The following is a 14,187-nucleotide window of genomic DNA, read 5'->3' as shown; positions in this document are numbered from 1 at the left end:
GAGTATTCAGGAACTGAATATCTGGAAAATTCATTCCATGGTCCCAGGTAAATCACTTTCAGATACACAAAAGTTTATTACTCATAAATTCCCTCTGTTGCCTAGCAAAGACAACTACAGAATATTTTACTTTAATAAACTTTCCTCTGGTATGGATTAGGTCATCTGATAAAATCAAAGCATTTAACATTTTAGAAACATTCAGAACAGTTTACTTAAAAATGGAAGAATTTATCTCAGGTTAGTATCAGTTCATTGCAGCATGACACCGAGAAAGAAATGAATTGTATTCTTTAATCCTCAAGTACATGTGAGAAGTATCAAAACAAATATAACCTTTTTCTCTAAGTGTAAACCACTATATACATTATCTTGATCTGCTAAATTTAGCTGCCATCTCGCTGTAAATTTGGGGAGGGATTTTTGGGTGCAGAAGAGGAAGGTGATCCAAAGAAGAGAGGGAAGTGTAAGTTACTGGCAATTATTTGCTTGTGCTTCCAAAAGACACCAGTCTATTTTAATTAAAACGCCTCTCCCTGATGTTGGACTTAATTATCATGGAGGTCTTTTCCAACGTGCAACATTTCAATCCTGAAAGCCAAATAAAATCCAAGCAAAACAAGGAATATTCACCGTCCATTGAGCTGGATCCTGTCAGCCAGCTTGGAGAACTGGTCCGGGAGGCGCCGCTGCTTGATGACCCCCTCGGGACTGACGGACACCTCACACAGGGAATAGGTCTCAGGGGCTCCTGTCAGGTTGAACTCGTGGACAGCATGACTCACCACCTCCTTGGCTGTAGTGTCTTTGCTGATGATGATGTAACAGCTCTGCTGATCTGCTTTGAAAACTCGGATCACTTGATCTGGAATATCTAAAAAAAGAGTGTAACACCTTTAATGTGTGATGTACTTTTCCCTTGAAAAGACACAAGGTCACTTGGAGAGACGTTTTACAAGGGCATGTGATAGAACAAGGGGGAATTGGCTTGAGCTGAAGGAGGGCAGGTTTAATTGGATATTAGGGACAAATTCTTCTCTGTGAGGGGGTGAGACCCTGGCACAGGTTGCCCAAAGAGGCTGTGGACTCTCCACCCCTGGAAGTGTTCAACACCAGGCTGGATGGGGCTTGGAGCTCCTGGTCTAGTGGAAGGTGTGGGGTGGAACTAGATGATCTTATTGCAAGCCAAACTGTTCTGTGATTCTATGATTTACTGTCCCATCTGATCATCAGGAAACAAAAACAACCAGCTTCTGGGGAAAAAAACCATGCTGGATTTAAAAAATATTTAAAATATTCTGGGTTTTTCTTCATCTTTGTAAGGAAAAAAGAAGACTCTTCTCCTCCCTGCTCTTCTAAAACCCAATTCTCTACCATCCCATGACCCCAGTCAAAGCACAAGACATGCAGGTATGTAGGTAGACTGTGCACTGCTCCTTCACAGCGTGTCTTAAAAACTTTGGCAGCATCACTCCTGCTTTGGCTCTCTTGTGTCTGAGAGAGCCAGGTCCACACACGTGCCAGGGCACTCTTCCCAGGGAGGGGAAGCCACCAAGTACAGATGGATGGGCTTGGGGTGGGAGGATATGAGGAGGAAAGGAGATTTGGTTGCTCGCAGAACTAGCCACGAGCTTTTACCCTCACTCTCTCTCCTGAAGGAACTAAGCTGCTGCCAGGAGTTAATTCTTTGGCTGGTGTACTTATTTATAGCACATTTTATATATTATAAATGCATTAGAGAACAGCTTTATCTGAGGCAGCCTACAGCAGGAAATAAATATCTACAGAAACATGTGTTTAACTCACAGCTTGATGATTGCAAATAATTTGCTATATTAGTTATTACAGAAAGTTTGATTTTCTAAATAAAACTGATTTTAAAAAAAATGTCAGGAGTCAAAATGCACAGTAATTTCAAGCACAGGGAAGCCCAGTTTTCCTTTCCCTGAAGCCTAAAACTTCCCAACTTTTCTGCAGACCTGAGAAGGTGGGAAGATGCTACTGAGCCCTCACAGCCAAGGCTTCAGAGTCTGAAGCTCTCCAAAACCACACCAGAAGCAGATGAGCCATAACTGCTGCATCAGAGATGATCCCCAGTGAGGGAAGGGAAGGGAAGGGCTTTCATTAAAGCAACACCTCCCAAACAGCCCTCCCCTTCTCTTCTCTCACTGCTATTTGTCCAGCCCTTGGGTGCCAAATCTGGATTGAGTCGTGAGCTGCCCTGGAGCCCCAGCAGTGCTCAGTGTCCCTCTGCCCAAAGGGAACCAGCCCAGGAACCATCCTGCTGGGCACAGCACCCAGTCCTTCAGGCACTCCCAGCAGCAGCTCTCTGAGCACAGTTTCAGATGCTGCTCACCCCACTGCCTACACATTGGTTTTCCTCCATCAAAATCCACTGCTTAAGGAGGCAACAACAAAGATCTTTGGGGGCACTGACCTTGGGGTTACTTTTTCTTGCATCAGGATTTATATGTGTTATGGGCACAAGCAGAAGGAATTTCAAGGTAAAAAAGTAAGCAGGTAATCTATGATCCAGCACAAAAGGTCCCACCCATTGGAAAAAAGAAAGGCTCAACATCAGTTGTAAATAAATTTTAAGATGGAAGAAAACATGGGCTAAAAAAATTCCAATTGAAAGCTAATTCCTCTAACAGGTTCACGATTATGATTAAAACATCAGAACATTCTCATCAGAAGTTGGGTTGCAGCTGAATATGAGAAGTTCAATATATATGTGAATAGGGATAATATAAGGGAGAAGTATTTTGTATTTTATTTCAGAGTGAAAGTGGTGGAAATGACATACTGAATAATTAAGAGAAGTGCCTGTCATAAAAGTGATAATAAAGAAACAGAAGAGGGAAACATCTATACTTTGGTATCAACATACCTAAAAACAAGAATACACTCAAGGTATAAAACTGAAATTTAATTGGGGAGAAAAAAGTAAAAAAAACCCCAAAACCAACAAACAAACAAACAAACCCCAAACCCATGCAACCAAAACAATGTGACTTGTGACAGATAAGGGAAAAATTACAGGCACATTTCTGTCTTCATAGTCTTTGCTTTTAAGCAGGCAAACATAAATTATTAAATTAAATTTTTTATGCATTATTCAGCTCATTTTGACAATACAAAGCACATTTCAAGCTGGCATGCATAGAGTTTTAGTTATGAAGTACAACAGAAGAACAAACCAAATCTCAAAACTGTTATCCTCTGAAACTTCAGTTCTATGAAAGAGATATAACCAACTTCATCCCTTTAAAGCAAGGCCACAGAGAAGCAGAGGAATCTGCAAGAAGTCATTCAGTGTGCTGGGGGCAGAAATGGGAATAAAATGCAGGTCCCAGCCTCAGCAAAGCAGTGTGCCTATATAGGAACCTATAGATTCGTTTTAAGGGAAAATCACAGAGCACAGGGCTATCCAATGCCCCACAGTAATAATTATGTCAGTGCAATGTCTGATAGTGTTAAATTTACAGGCAAGCCATGCAATATGAAGGTCTGCAGGATGCTTTACATGAGGATACTTACAGTAAAACCCAACAGCTGCAGACAGGAGAAAAAGAAAAAAATCGTATCAACACAAAATCAAGATTGAGATTCTTACAAAACTTATCAAGTGTACACTGTCAGAAATAATTTGGTTTTCTCTGACATTCAAACTGGCAGCATGTTTGTTACAGCAAGCTTAAAGCAAAGCTAAGTGAGCCATCTGAAGATGTCCCTGCCCATGGCAGGGGGCTTGGAATATTTGACCATTAAATGTCCTTTCCAACACAAATCATTCTGTGATTCTATCCAAGATGAATTAGTTACCACCATTCCATATTAAGCAGTAACTTGTATAGTATTAAATGAAGATGTTTAGAAAAACGTGTAGCTCTCATGCAGACAGCAAGGATCTGGAATTGCAGCAAAAAGGGAACTTTTTTGCTATGGGTATTTATGCACCTGATAGGATATATCTGTGCACATCCCTTTTAAAGGGGAAATCTGGAGGTTTATGTAAACATAAGTCACAGTCACAAAACACTTTACAGAATATGCCACTATGTACAGAACTTACACTTAAAATAGGGGAAAAAGATTCTGACTAGACATGTTTACAGGCAGGCATGTTTACTGCCTATTGCAACAAATGCCTCATGCAGCCACCCCATAAACTGGATTCCTACAGCAACAGCAATGAAAGCCCAGACCACGTATCTCAAAACAATTTTGAGGATTTTAGACATCCTGTTGAGTATACATAACGTTTGTAAAACATGAAAATCACTGTGCTGGTACCATGACAGTCCTATTCTATCCAAAATACTGCCTGAAATATATACTGGCAGACAGAAGGATGGACAAGTCAAAGCACTGAGGAGAATGGCAAAGGAGAAAGGGGCAAACAAAGATTATCTCCTTCCACCAGAGCCAAGCAAATTAAAGGCTCTCAGAAGTGGCAAAATACATTTCTTTGTAAAAAATAAGTAAGTCTCACATGACCTAAAAAAAGTAGGCAAGAGAGGCTCAGGCAGTGTGGATTTTCAGTACATTTCAGTTTCATCCCTGCTGGGCCCACAAGATGCCTAACAAAGCCAGGCTGCTGCACTCGGCACCAGCGATGTGAGGACATGGCAATATTCCCCCTGCCCAGCTGCCTTGCTAACCATCCTGCAAACCAACCTCCAGCTGCCATTTACCTGAAGGGTTAGAGAAATCCAGAATGCTGGTTGTGGGCTGCAGCAGGTCAGGGCTGCTAGATGAAAGGGTGCCTGGGATGGGCATGATGGCCAGGCTGTGCCGGCACTGCCGTGTCCCCACGATGCTGTCATCCTGGGACTGGCTCACGCTGCCGTCGCTGCAAAACAGAGCTGCTTCAGTTATCTGCACTGAACTCCTCCTTCTCACCTTGGCATGAATGAAACTAAGAAACATAATGGTGTTCAGCTGTTTTAACTACATGCTGTAGACAGGCTTTTAAAACAAGATGGGAATAAAGATTTGAAAGCGTTCATGGGGAGAGAAAAGATATTTTGGTCTTGTTCTGCATTCTTGGGGCAGGTGCCATGATTTTTTAAGAAACATAAGCAACATGGACATAATGACTAGAAATACTAAGCAAGTGATATCTCTTAGTGGTCTGAGGCTGAAGGGGGGCTGGTTTTAGGTGAATGTTAAGGGGCAATTCCTCTCTAATTGAGGGGCATGGGGAGGCCCTGGCACAGGGTGCCCAGAGCAGCTGTGGCTGCCCCATCCCTGGAAGTGTTCAAGGCCAGGCTGGATGGGGCTTGGAACAACCTGGGAGAGTGGAAGGTGTCCCTGCCCATGGAGGGGCAGGAATGGGATAGTCTTTAAGTTCCCTGTCAACCCAATCTCTTTCCAACCATTCTATGATTAAAGTATCACAACCTAATCAGGAACCATTACTTTTTGATAAAGGGTCTGACAAACCTGAACAGTTTTGGAGGCAAGATGCTGAAACGGGTCTTGTCTAAAATTTTCCTGATTCTGTTTCTCCCACCAGATACAGTGTTAGCTTTCATTTTCTTGTTTCCTTTTTCACGGGGAAACATCTGTTCCACATCTCCAGGCATATCTGGGATAGAATAACGGTTGTTTTTCTTTTCTGCAATTTTTGGAATATGTGGAATTCCATTCTTCTCCTGTCCTATCCTGCAGAGCAGCTCCTTAAACACTGTAAGAGAAGATACAGTTGTTGTGAGTAACATTTGCACGCTCAGAACTTCACAATGAAATTTTCTTTTCCCCTCAAACCTTTTGCTTCTCACGTCCCAGAGAGAGAATAAGGAAACACTGCATTCAGGGCAATAAGCACTATGCATTTATTGGCTTTTTTGTTTGCATCTTTTAGGTAATGGAGAGCACATGCCTCTTCAAGAGTAACTGCAACACAGGCTGATATTTTCCCAAACTGTCTTTGCTTCTACTAACACTACTGAACACAAGCTGCATCAGATTTCCTATTGCATTTATGAAACTAAGCTAGTCTATAACCCACACTGACATTCTCAAAGCTAGAATTCCATGGAAATCATAGGGGGTTCGTTCTGTTTCTTTCCACATATATAAGGTGAAAAAAAAGTTCAAATTGTCTTGTCAACATCAATTACTTCTTTAAAGATCCTTTAAAAATCTTTTGAAGACCTTTCAAGTCAGAAATTCAGGATTTTCTATTGAAAATGCAGTGATACTGGAAAATGCAGAACTGAAAACAATGCAAATTACTCAGATTCTCCCTATGAGGAAGGCAACCAAAACTTTCTGTCCAGAAAGTCCAATTAAATGGTACATTTCTGTTGTATAATAAAAGCTAAGGCTACAAGCTTTCCCAGTATAGATTTGAATAGAATAACAGGAATTGCCCATAGTCAGTACCAGACACTTAACACTCAATTAGGAAGTCAGAATAACAGGGTAATAGGTATCACTGTTGAAAAAAGCTTCAAGATATTAATTCATTAAAATTTATCAGAGAAATCACCTTGAAATTCTATCAACTAGCAGCAGGAGATTAGAATCCACTTGTAAGTGTATGTTGCTCACATTTATAACACAAATTAACAACCTATCACTGTCTCAGTTCTAGTGATGCTTCATTTCATGCCATTTCACTTTGGGCCACTGGTGACTCTGGTTGTTTCAAGCTTTTTTTGCATTATGCTAAAAAGCAACTGCTGAGGCCTTGAACCTTTTTAGCTGCACAGTGATCAACACAGTATAATAATGAAAAGAAAATCAATAGTGAGCAAGGGCAGGTAACTGGAAGAAGGAAATAGGAGAAGAGAACCATCAGAAGAAGATATGGATACAACTATGCAGAAAGGAGCTATCCTGGGCACAGTCTCCTCCTTTCTGTAGCTCTTGTTATTCTGTTGCCTGAACAAGATTATGGAAAAAGAACAGATGATTTGACTGAGATTTTAAAGAGGTATTTAGGTGTTTATATTCATGATGACAATTAAAAGCCAACATTTATATGCCATACCACTTTTTATATCCCCTTTTCAATTATAAAGGTAATTTATCCTCTCATTCTTACAGCCATTAAAGAAAGTTTCACAAAATCCCAGTCTTACCCTTTTGCTGTTTCTTGGCAAAAACATTTTGGTCCAGATCCCCTGGCTTTGTTTCAGCCCCACTGCATGGAGGGGACACTAAATCAGCTTAAACAGTCATCTGAGGATTTCTCAGGGAGTTGAAGAGCTGCCTGTGCTGGCTCTGTGCCACTCAACATGCAGCCCTTGGCACATGAGAACTTATCCAAGCAAACAGAGGCACAATGAGGGGACTTCTGCACAACTTCTCACCTCAAGAGCAAGTTGGAAAAAAAAGGTGGAATCCTATTGCACTCATAAAGCCAGAAGGAGTGGAGTTTTTTCTTCACACATAAATATGTATAATATATACAGTCTACTCACCAAAAATGTTTGTTTTTACAGTAATGGAGAGATGTGTGTTATTCTTTAAGATTTCCAGAGCTTTTACAAAGGTAATGTTCTCAAAATTCTGTCCATTTACTTCCATTATCTTAAAGAAATAAAAATTGGGACTATTAGGAGAACATATATCTGACAGACTTACAAATACAAAGGTGATAATACAGGCACAGTAAGAACTTCCCAGGAATTACCATATCATCTTTACAGCAGCCACACAATGAAAACATTCCATGTAAAATAACAATTTTCATCATGTCAGAGAAGTTATATCCTGTAAGTAGGTCAGGACTTCCATTTTTACTTGAAAAATGCTTTAAATAAGTATATTTTCTATGATAACATGACATTCTTGCAATTAATCAGAAACGGTGGCTCAGGAGCCACAGATATCACCTCAAAAGCTGGATTTTCACTGAGTGTGACCTGCCTCAGTGAGCTGGGATCAAACACATCAGGTGAGAATCAGTCCCACAACACAATCTGATGGTTTCAATGTAACCATATGTCCAATCACAAAGTTTCAAAAAATAACCGTAACTTGGTTTCTTTTCCCATTCACTTTTTGGAATATTTTAATATTTTACATATTTTGAAAACTATTTAATAGAAACCCATTTAACAGACAGAAATGGAAGCTGAGCTGTGGCATTCCCACACCTGCCAGTGGTTTGGTTTTAGCACACAGCACAACATTTCTGTTGAGAACAACCAAGAGGTGGGTGAAGCAGAGCATTTTAAATTAACATAATTGTTTTTACCTGATCACCACGTTTAAGTCCAGCTTCTGCTGCTTTGCTGCCTATCTCCACAGTCTCTACAAAAATACCAAACCCTTTGTCACTGCCTCCAAGAAGGCTGAAAAACAGGGGAGAATCTCTGGAAGGTTTTTGCAGGGTGATTTGCCTCCATTTTGCTTTGGCAGCACAGGCAATATTCAGCAATCTGAGATGGCCTTTCATTTTCTGTAACACAGAAGACACAAAATGCAGTGCAATGTTTCTTTTATCAGAAATGGAAGAACAGTTATGAAAAATACCCCAAGTGCCAGAAAACAGATTTTTGATACCAGATTTTCAGATCTTACTAAATAAACCTTATCCTCTTTTGCAGAAATGCAAAAACTCCCAAGTGAGTGCCATAGGTATTACTTTATATGGCCTTTATATCTCATTTATACTTAAGAACAAATATGTCCCATGTTAAAAGCCACCTTTAACTGTTACACTTAGAGACTACAGCTGTTAGGCACTGGTAACACTCAAAAAGTGAAATATGTAGCACTAGAAAATGTGACACTCATTCTTTTTTGCTCCTACCGTATCTTCCAAGTTCTTTTCAAATTCTTCCAGGAATCGAGTCATGGCAGGATCTCCTTCAAAGTCATTAAAATGATTGTTCACCCACAGTAACACTACTCTGGTAACCTGTAAAAACAAAATAAACTATGTATATATATACACATAGAAAGGTACCGATGGTTCTTCTCCCATAAGCTTTAATCTATAAACACAGAAGAATACTTGGATGTGGTAGAACAACATAAAACAGATTACTGTATCTGATAGGAAAAAGACATTTACATTTGAAATCATCTTCTTTTTCCCTTTACTTGGGGAAGCAAGTGAAAAATTAAAAAACCCAAATATTTTTATACCTAAAAAATACTGGCAACCTCAGCCAGTACCTACTGGTGCATAAAATCCATCTTCAGCTAAGCCCTCCTGACACTGCTCATGAAAATCACCATTTAAAGCATCCTAATGATTTCTTTAAAGGAAGTTCTAGTTGTGATGATAAAAAGCTTTCTTTTAAGAAATTTTATTTAAATCTTCAGATTGCTCCTATTGGTGCTACAGAGTCACTTCTATTCATGATAGTCAATCTCACAACTATATTATCCACCCATATTGAAGTCTATAGCAGTTTCTCTTTCAAAATAATACCATTCTACTTTTGTTTGATGACACACTTCTCTTTATCTTTCCTTTTATTAAAAACCAGTAGCTGCCAAATTGAAAAGCATGGAAAGAGGTAAGAGGAGAAGCACTAACCACAGCAGACCCTGCACAACTTCCTATACAAAACATCCAGTGTTTTGACAGTATGTTGGACTTCCTCAGCTCAAGGCTACAACACATAAAAACATTGGCTAAGAATCAACAAATTGGCATAAGTTCCAGACTATCAAGGTTTTTCATGAATGTGCACAGAGCTAGATAGAGTGGAACCTAGTTTTATTTATCTTAGCTTACCAGCAATACAAAAAGGGATCAATTTAAATATATTTTCACCAGAAATAGAAATCTCTTAGACTGCAACCAACCTTATCCCTGAGGCTGTCCACTGTGAACCATTCCAAGAGTTTATTTCCAACTTCCAAGGGACTTGTTAGAAATGTTCTGTATGTTAAAAGAAAATCTTCGATGTAGGTTGGATCCACAATAGAATGTTCCTCTATTAAGTGCATGATGAGTCTCTCGGGTGTTGCCTTAAAAAAAGCAAATCAAAAAATAACTGGTATCTCTCACCACTACCTCTCCCTAAAGAGGAATTCAACATAAACCCACATGACCAGTATAATCCCTTCAGAAAGTTCAGTTATGGCCAGCTCAGGAGAAAATGCACCAACATGTTTAAATCAAATCCTCCTGCTTCTCTCAGCCCTGATATTTTGCAAAGGTAACACCTGGCTAAAACTATTAGTATTTTCCCTTAATTTTAATTTTTAGTAAGTAGTTTAAGTCCCTCTTTCAGATTACAAAAAATGGTCATAAACACCTCAAAGTGTGCTCCCAATAAAAAACTTCAATATATGTGTTGAAAGGTTACAATGTATGTAACTTTAATAAAGGGGAAATGGAAGTAAATTTGGAATATAATACACATTCCTTACAATTAAGTTTTTTGAGCTGACACAGACAAAACTGAATATGTATACTAGATTCAAATTTATTTACTAATAAATAAAAGTTTAATAGATTAATGGAAAGCATAGAGAGAAATGTACCTTGATAACTATGTGTCCTTTCCTGGTTCCACTGCGATCCAGCTCCCTGTGCTCCTTTACCATCACAATTTCTCCTTCTTCCTCCACTTTGTGAGTGTTTTTTTCTACATGGTTCAGAATCCTCCAGTAGTCTTGCTGGGCTATACACACAAACTGTCCCCAAGGAGAACAACAGTGATTAAAGTACCTAAAATATGAATGTATCCCCATCTCCAGGCTGAACAACCCCAACTCTCTAAATCTCTCTCCACAGCAGGGGCTCCAGCTCTCAGAGCACCTTTGCAGGTTTCTCTGTACCTGTTCCAATCTGTTTTCTTTTATTATATGCTTAAAAGTAAGAGGTAGTTATACAGAATTGTAACCTTACCTGACAATCATCTACTTTGGTTCTGACCACTCCATTCATGTACTGTTTGTCCAGTGAGGGAGTAATCCCAAAACTATTTCCCATACAAAGACTCTCACTCTTCCCATCAGGATAGGTGATTTCTACTGTGCCATTTAAAATAACGTACCAAGAATCAAGCTAGAGAAAGAAAAAAAAAATTCAAAAGTGAAACTAATTCAACAACTTTTTTAAGCTCTTATCTCAGGAAGGCTCATTCTTGTAGCCTCCAGTTTGTTATGAGCACATCTCTGCAACAATTAATTCACCAACACTGCACTGTAAGGCAGTGAGATGTAAGAGATGGAAAAAAGAATGCTTTTCAGCTTCCTTCATATCCTTCAGAACTGATTCTGAAGGGAGAAATACTGATGAATAGATTGCTTTCTTAATAAGTAGGCTAATTGCCATGATATATTTGTACCATTTAGTGAGAATGAACATTCCTTCCCTGGGTACCCATTTAAGTCACTGCCACAGGTGAGTCTACCTCAGCCCTTCTGGGAGGGATGAACAGCAAAGGCCATTCCAGATGTCTTGATCCAAGCAGGAAGAGAGATTTCAGGGTAGTGACTCAGGGCACCTATGCTGGGAGCCTGACTACTGATTTCACAACTCTTCTGGGAGCAGGGACTTACTTCCTGGCCATCTTCAAGTATGATGGCTCCTGCTTGCTCCACGACTTCAAAGATCATCACTGAGCACAGTTCTCTCCTCACAGACATGGTCATGTTGGCAAAGGCAGGGAGTTGATGCATGAATTCCAGTAATTGTTCTGTTAGACAAAGGAAACATTGGTATGATGATTGCAAGGCCCAGGGTTTCCTTGGATTCCTTACTCTCCATAAGTGTATTAAACTTCAGTTAAATTCATTTGAAAATTGTTCAGGGGTGTTACACTTCCCATTAGTGCCTGTGGCTAAAAAGAGCCCAGTGTGCACTTTGTCATCAAGAGCCAGAACACAGCTCCACAGCCTCGCTGGTGCTCTGATTGACTCTCAGGGCAGCAGTCTAGCTAACAGTAAAAGCACTTCAGCTTCAAACATTTAGAAAAATTAAAAATACCCCTAGGTACAGTAATTATAAGCTAGACAGGAGCATGAAATGATTTTCCAGTGTTCAGAGACGCAATCTGAAGTACAGCAGAAAGCAAATTTTGCTATTGAAATTCATGCCAATTTCTAGTTAAACACTGCAGTAAATTATCTTAATTTTAACTGTTTTGCAGCTTACAGTTAAGTATACCTATACTCAGTAATAGTATGTTCTCTTTGCTATTTAATAACTACTTCAACACTTTCAGGCAGTCAGAATTACCTTGCTACATGTCCCATTACATCAATGCACACAATGACTGTAAAACATCACATCTCAAGTATTACAAAGACTGTTGTTCAAAATACTTGGATTCTCAGAACAAATACTCTCTCAGAGAGCAAGAGAAGACATCATTCAATTAAGAGTATCAAGAGAGCAAAGTGAGACGTCATTCAATTCTTAAGATATACATTGAACATTAACTCATTAAACAGTTCTTGGTGATGCTTCTCTTACAGATGTTATATGAAGTAGCCCTATGTCAATTTTAGTACTGTATTTTTCCTCCTCACCAATGTCATCATCAGTTTTATCTGCAGGCTCTTTCTCAAGGCACTCTCGGACAACATCTCGCCCTAGAAGTGGATCAGAAGTTCTGTCAATATCTTCATCCTCCTCCTCTTCTTCATCTTCAGAGTCTACAGGTGCTTCTGGAAGACCCGTTAAATCAACATCTCCCATCTCACTTTCTGTAGCCTACAAAGAAAATGCCACACAGAGGGTTCAATGTCCTCAGTTCAGTGATTTATGGTCTGAGGTAGCTAATAAAAAAAAAATTAAATTCTGTGACTAACAAGTCTAACTAGAATCTCTAACAGTTCCCTTTCTAAACACTGAGGAAAACATGTTGTGCTGAAATGGACTAGATTTTCATTTTACAGCATTTATTCTCTTTCTTGTGAATTCCTGTGACATTGTTTTTCCACCATTTGAGTCTACAGTATTAACAAAATAATAATATAGTTTAGTAATATCACTGGTTACCCAATGCCTGCAGACACATTTCTACTGTCAGCAATAGATGACAACAAAGACATCACCCTGAGCAGCCAAATAAGACAATGGTCAAAGAGTACAAAATACCAGCAACAAAAAGCAGAATCACATAGGAATCACTTGCACTGATTCCTTATGTACAGTTTAAATGATGTAATGCCATGAAAATAAATTTCCAAACAGATGGAAGGGGGAAAAAATGTAGTTTCAAATTCTCAGTTTCTACAGAGTAGTTGCTCAATCACTTTTTTTAAAGCTTAAGCCAGAATGCAAATCATTTTTCTGTTTAAATTCAGAAATTTGAACAACAAGATGTGTCACTGAAAAGTACAAGGCAATTATATAGAAACTTGCAGAAAATGGAGTTTGTTTTTTAAATGAGCGCATTTACAACACTCACTTCCACTTTGAAGAAATCCTTCAGATTTTACAAAAACACTGAGCTAAGGTTTTTGCATGTTCACAAACATCCAAAATGAAGACTGAATTTAACACTTTAATGGAGCAGAGCACAGCTTCTCTGGGCAACCTGTACCATTGTCTTAAAACCCTCACAGGCAAGATTTTCTTCTCTGTACCCAAATTACATCTACCTTTTGTCTTTGTCACTACAGGACATGGCAAAAAGTCTTCCTAATAAATCTGCTTTAAGTATTGACAGGATGCAATAAGGTATCCCTGGGGCCTTAATCCCTTTTTTCTCCAATCTCTGGGGGCTTCACACAACTGCTGGATGGAGAGTGCATCCACAGTTCCACCAGCCAAGTCCCTCTTCCCATGGGAAGGATTCCCCAGTCCCTGCCTTGATGTTCAGGGCATGGAGAGATGTGGGAAGAGCAACCTGTGAAAACTGAGACAAAAATGGCTGAGTGCCTCAGCCTTCTCCATGTCATCAGTTCTCCTGCCTTATTTACTGGGGGAGTGAAGCACAATTTGTATCTGGTTTTTGGGGGTTTTGGTTTTTTTGACTAATGTACCTGTAGAAGCCCTTCTGGTTTTTGACACATCCCTTGCCAAATCCCCCTCCAACTGAGCCTGACCCTTCCTGATCCCAACCCTACACATTAGGGCAGTGTACCTATATTCCTCCCAGGACACATGAATCCTCCCTGATTCCATGAATGCATTTTCTTCTTGTGCTTAATTTTCACCAGAACGTCCTTACTTGGTCACTGCTCTCCTGCTCTTATGGCCTCACATAAAACAATATTCATTTAAAGCAATTTAATCACACCAGACTGCAC

At 39.5% G+C, this 14,187-nt stretch overlaps 1 protein-coding gene across 14 annotated transcripts in view; it reads right to left on the bottom strand.

Moving 5' to 3' along the window:
* The window catches only part of RAPGEF6 (Rap guanine nucleotide exchange factor 6), a 122,737-nt gene that overhangs the window by 28,457 nt on the left and 80,093 nt on the right, over window positions 1–14,187 (bottom strand). For 9 of the 14 annotated variants that reach the window (XM_071443185.1, XM_071443187.1, XM_071443196.1 and 6 more), the window contains 12 exons: window positions 12,460–12,643; window positions 11,488–11,624; window positions 10,832–10,990; window positions 10,465–10,617; window positions 9,781–9,945; window positions 8,774–8,881; window positions 8,216–8,419; window positions 7,437–7,545; window positions 5,449–5,692; window positions 4,698–4,855; window positions 3,541–3,555; window positions 634–874 (listed from right to left, as the gene is read on the bottom strand). In XM_071443185.1, coding sequence (XP_071299286.1) covers window positions 634–874; window positions 3,541–3,555; window positions 4,698–4,855; window positions 5,449–5,692; window positions 7,437–7,545; window positions 8,216–8,419; window positions 8,774–8,881; window positions 9,781–9,945; window positions 10,465–10,617; window positions 10,832–10,990; window positions 11,488–11,624; window positions 12,460–12,643 — 1,877 coding nt within the window. The remainder of the gene's footprint in view (window positions 1–633; window positions 875–3,540; window positions 3,556–4,697; window positions 4,856–5,448; window positions 5,693–7,436; window positions 7,546–8,215; window positions 8,420–8,773; window positions 8,882–9,780; window positions 9,946–10,464; window positions 10,618–10,831; window positions 10,991–11,487; window positions 11,625–12,459; window positions 12,644–14,187) is intronic. The other 5 variants (XM_071443186.1, XM_071443188.1, XM_071443190.1 and 2 more) reach the window with 1 other exon arrangement.

Source organism: Agelaius tricolor, unplaced genomic scaffold (assembly GCF_023055355.1).
Source record: "Agelaius tricolor isolate 1412-34295 unplaced genomic scaffold, bAgeTri1.0.p SCAF_18, whole genome shotgun sequence".
NCBI lineage: Eukaryota > Metazoa > Chordata > Aves > Passeriformes > Icteridae > Agelaius > Agelaius tricolor.
Note: the sequence above shows the minus strand (reverse complement) of the source record. Positions and strands in the feature narration are given on the sequence as shown.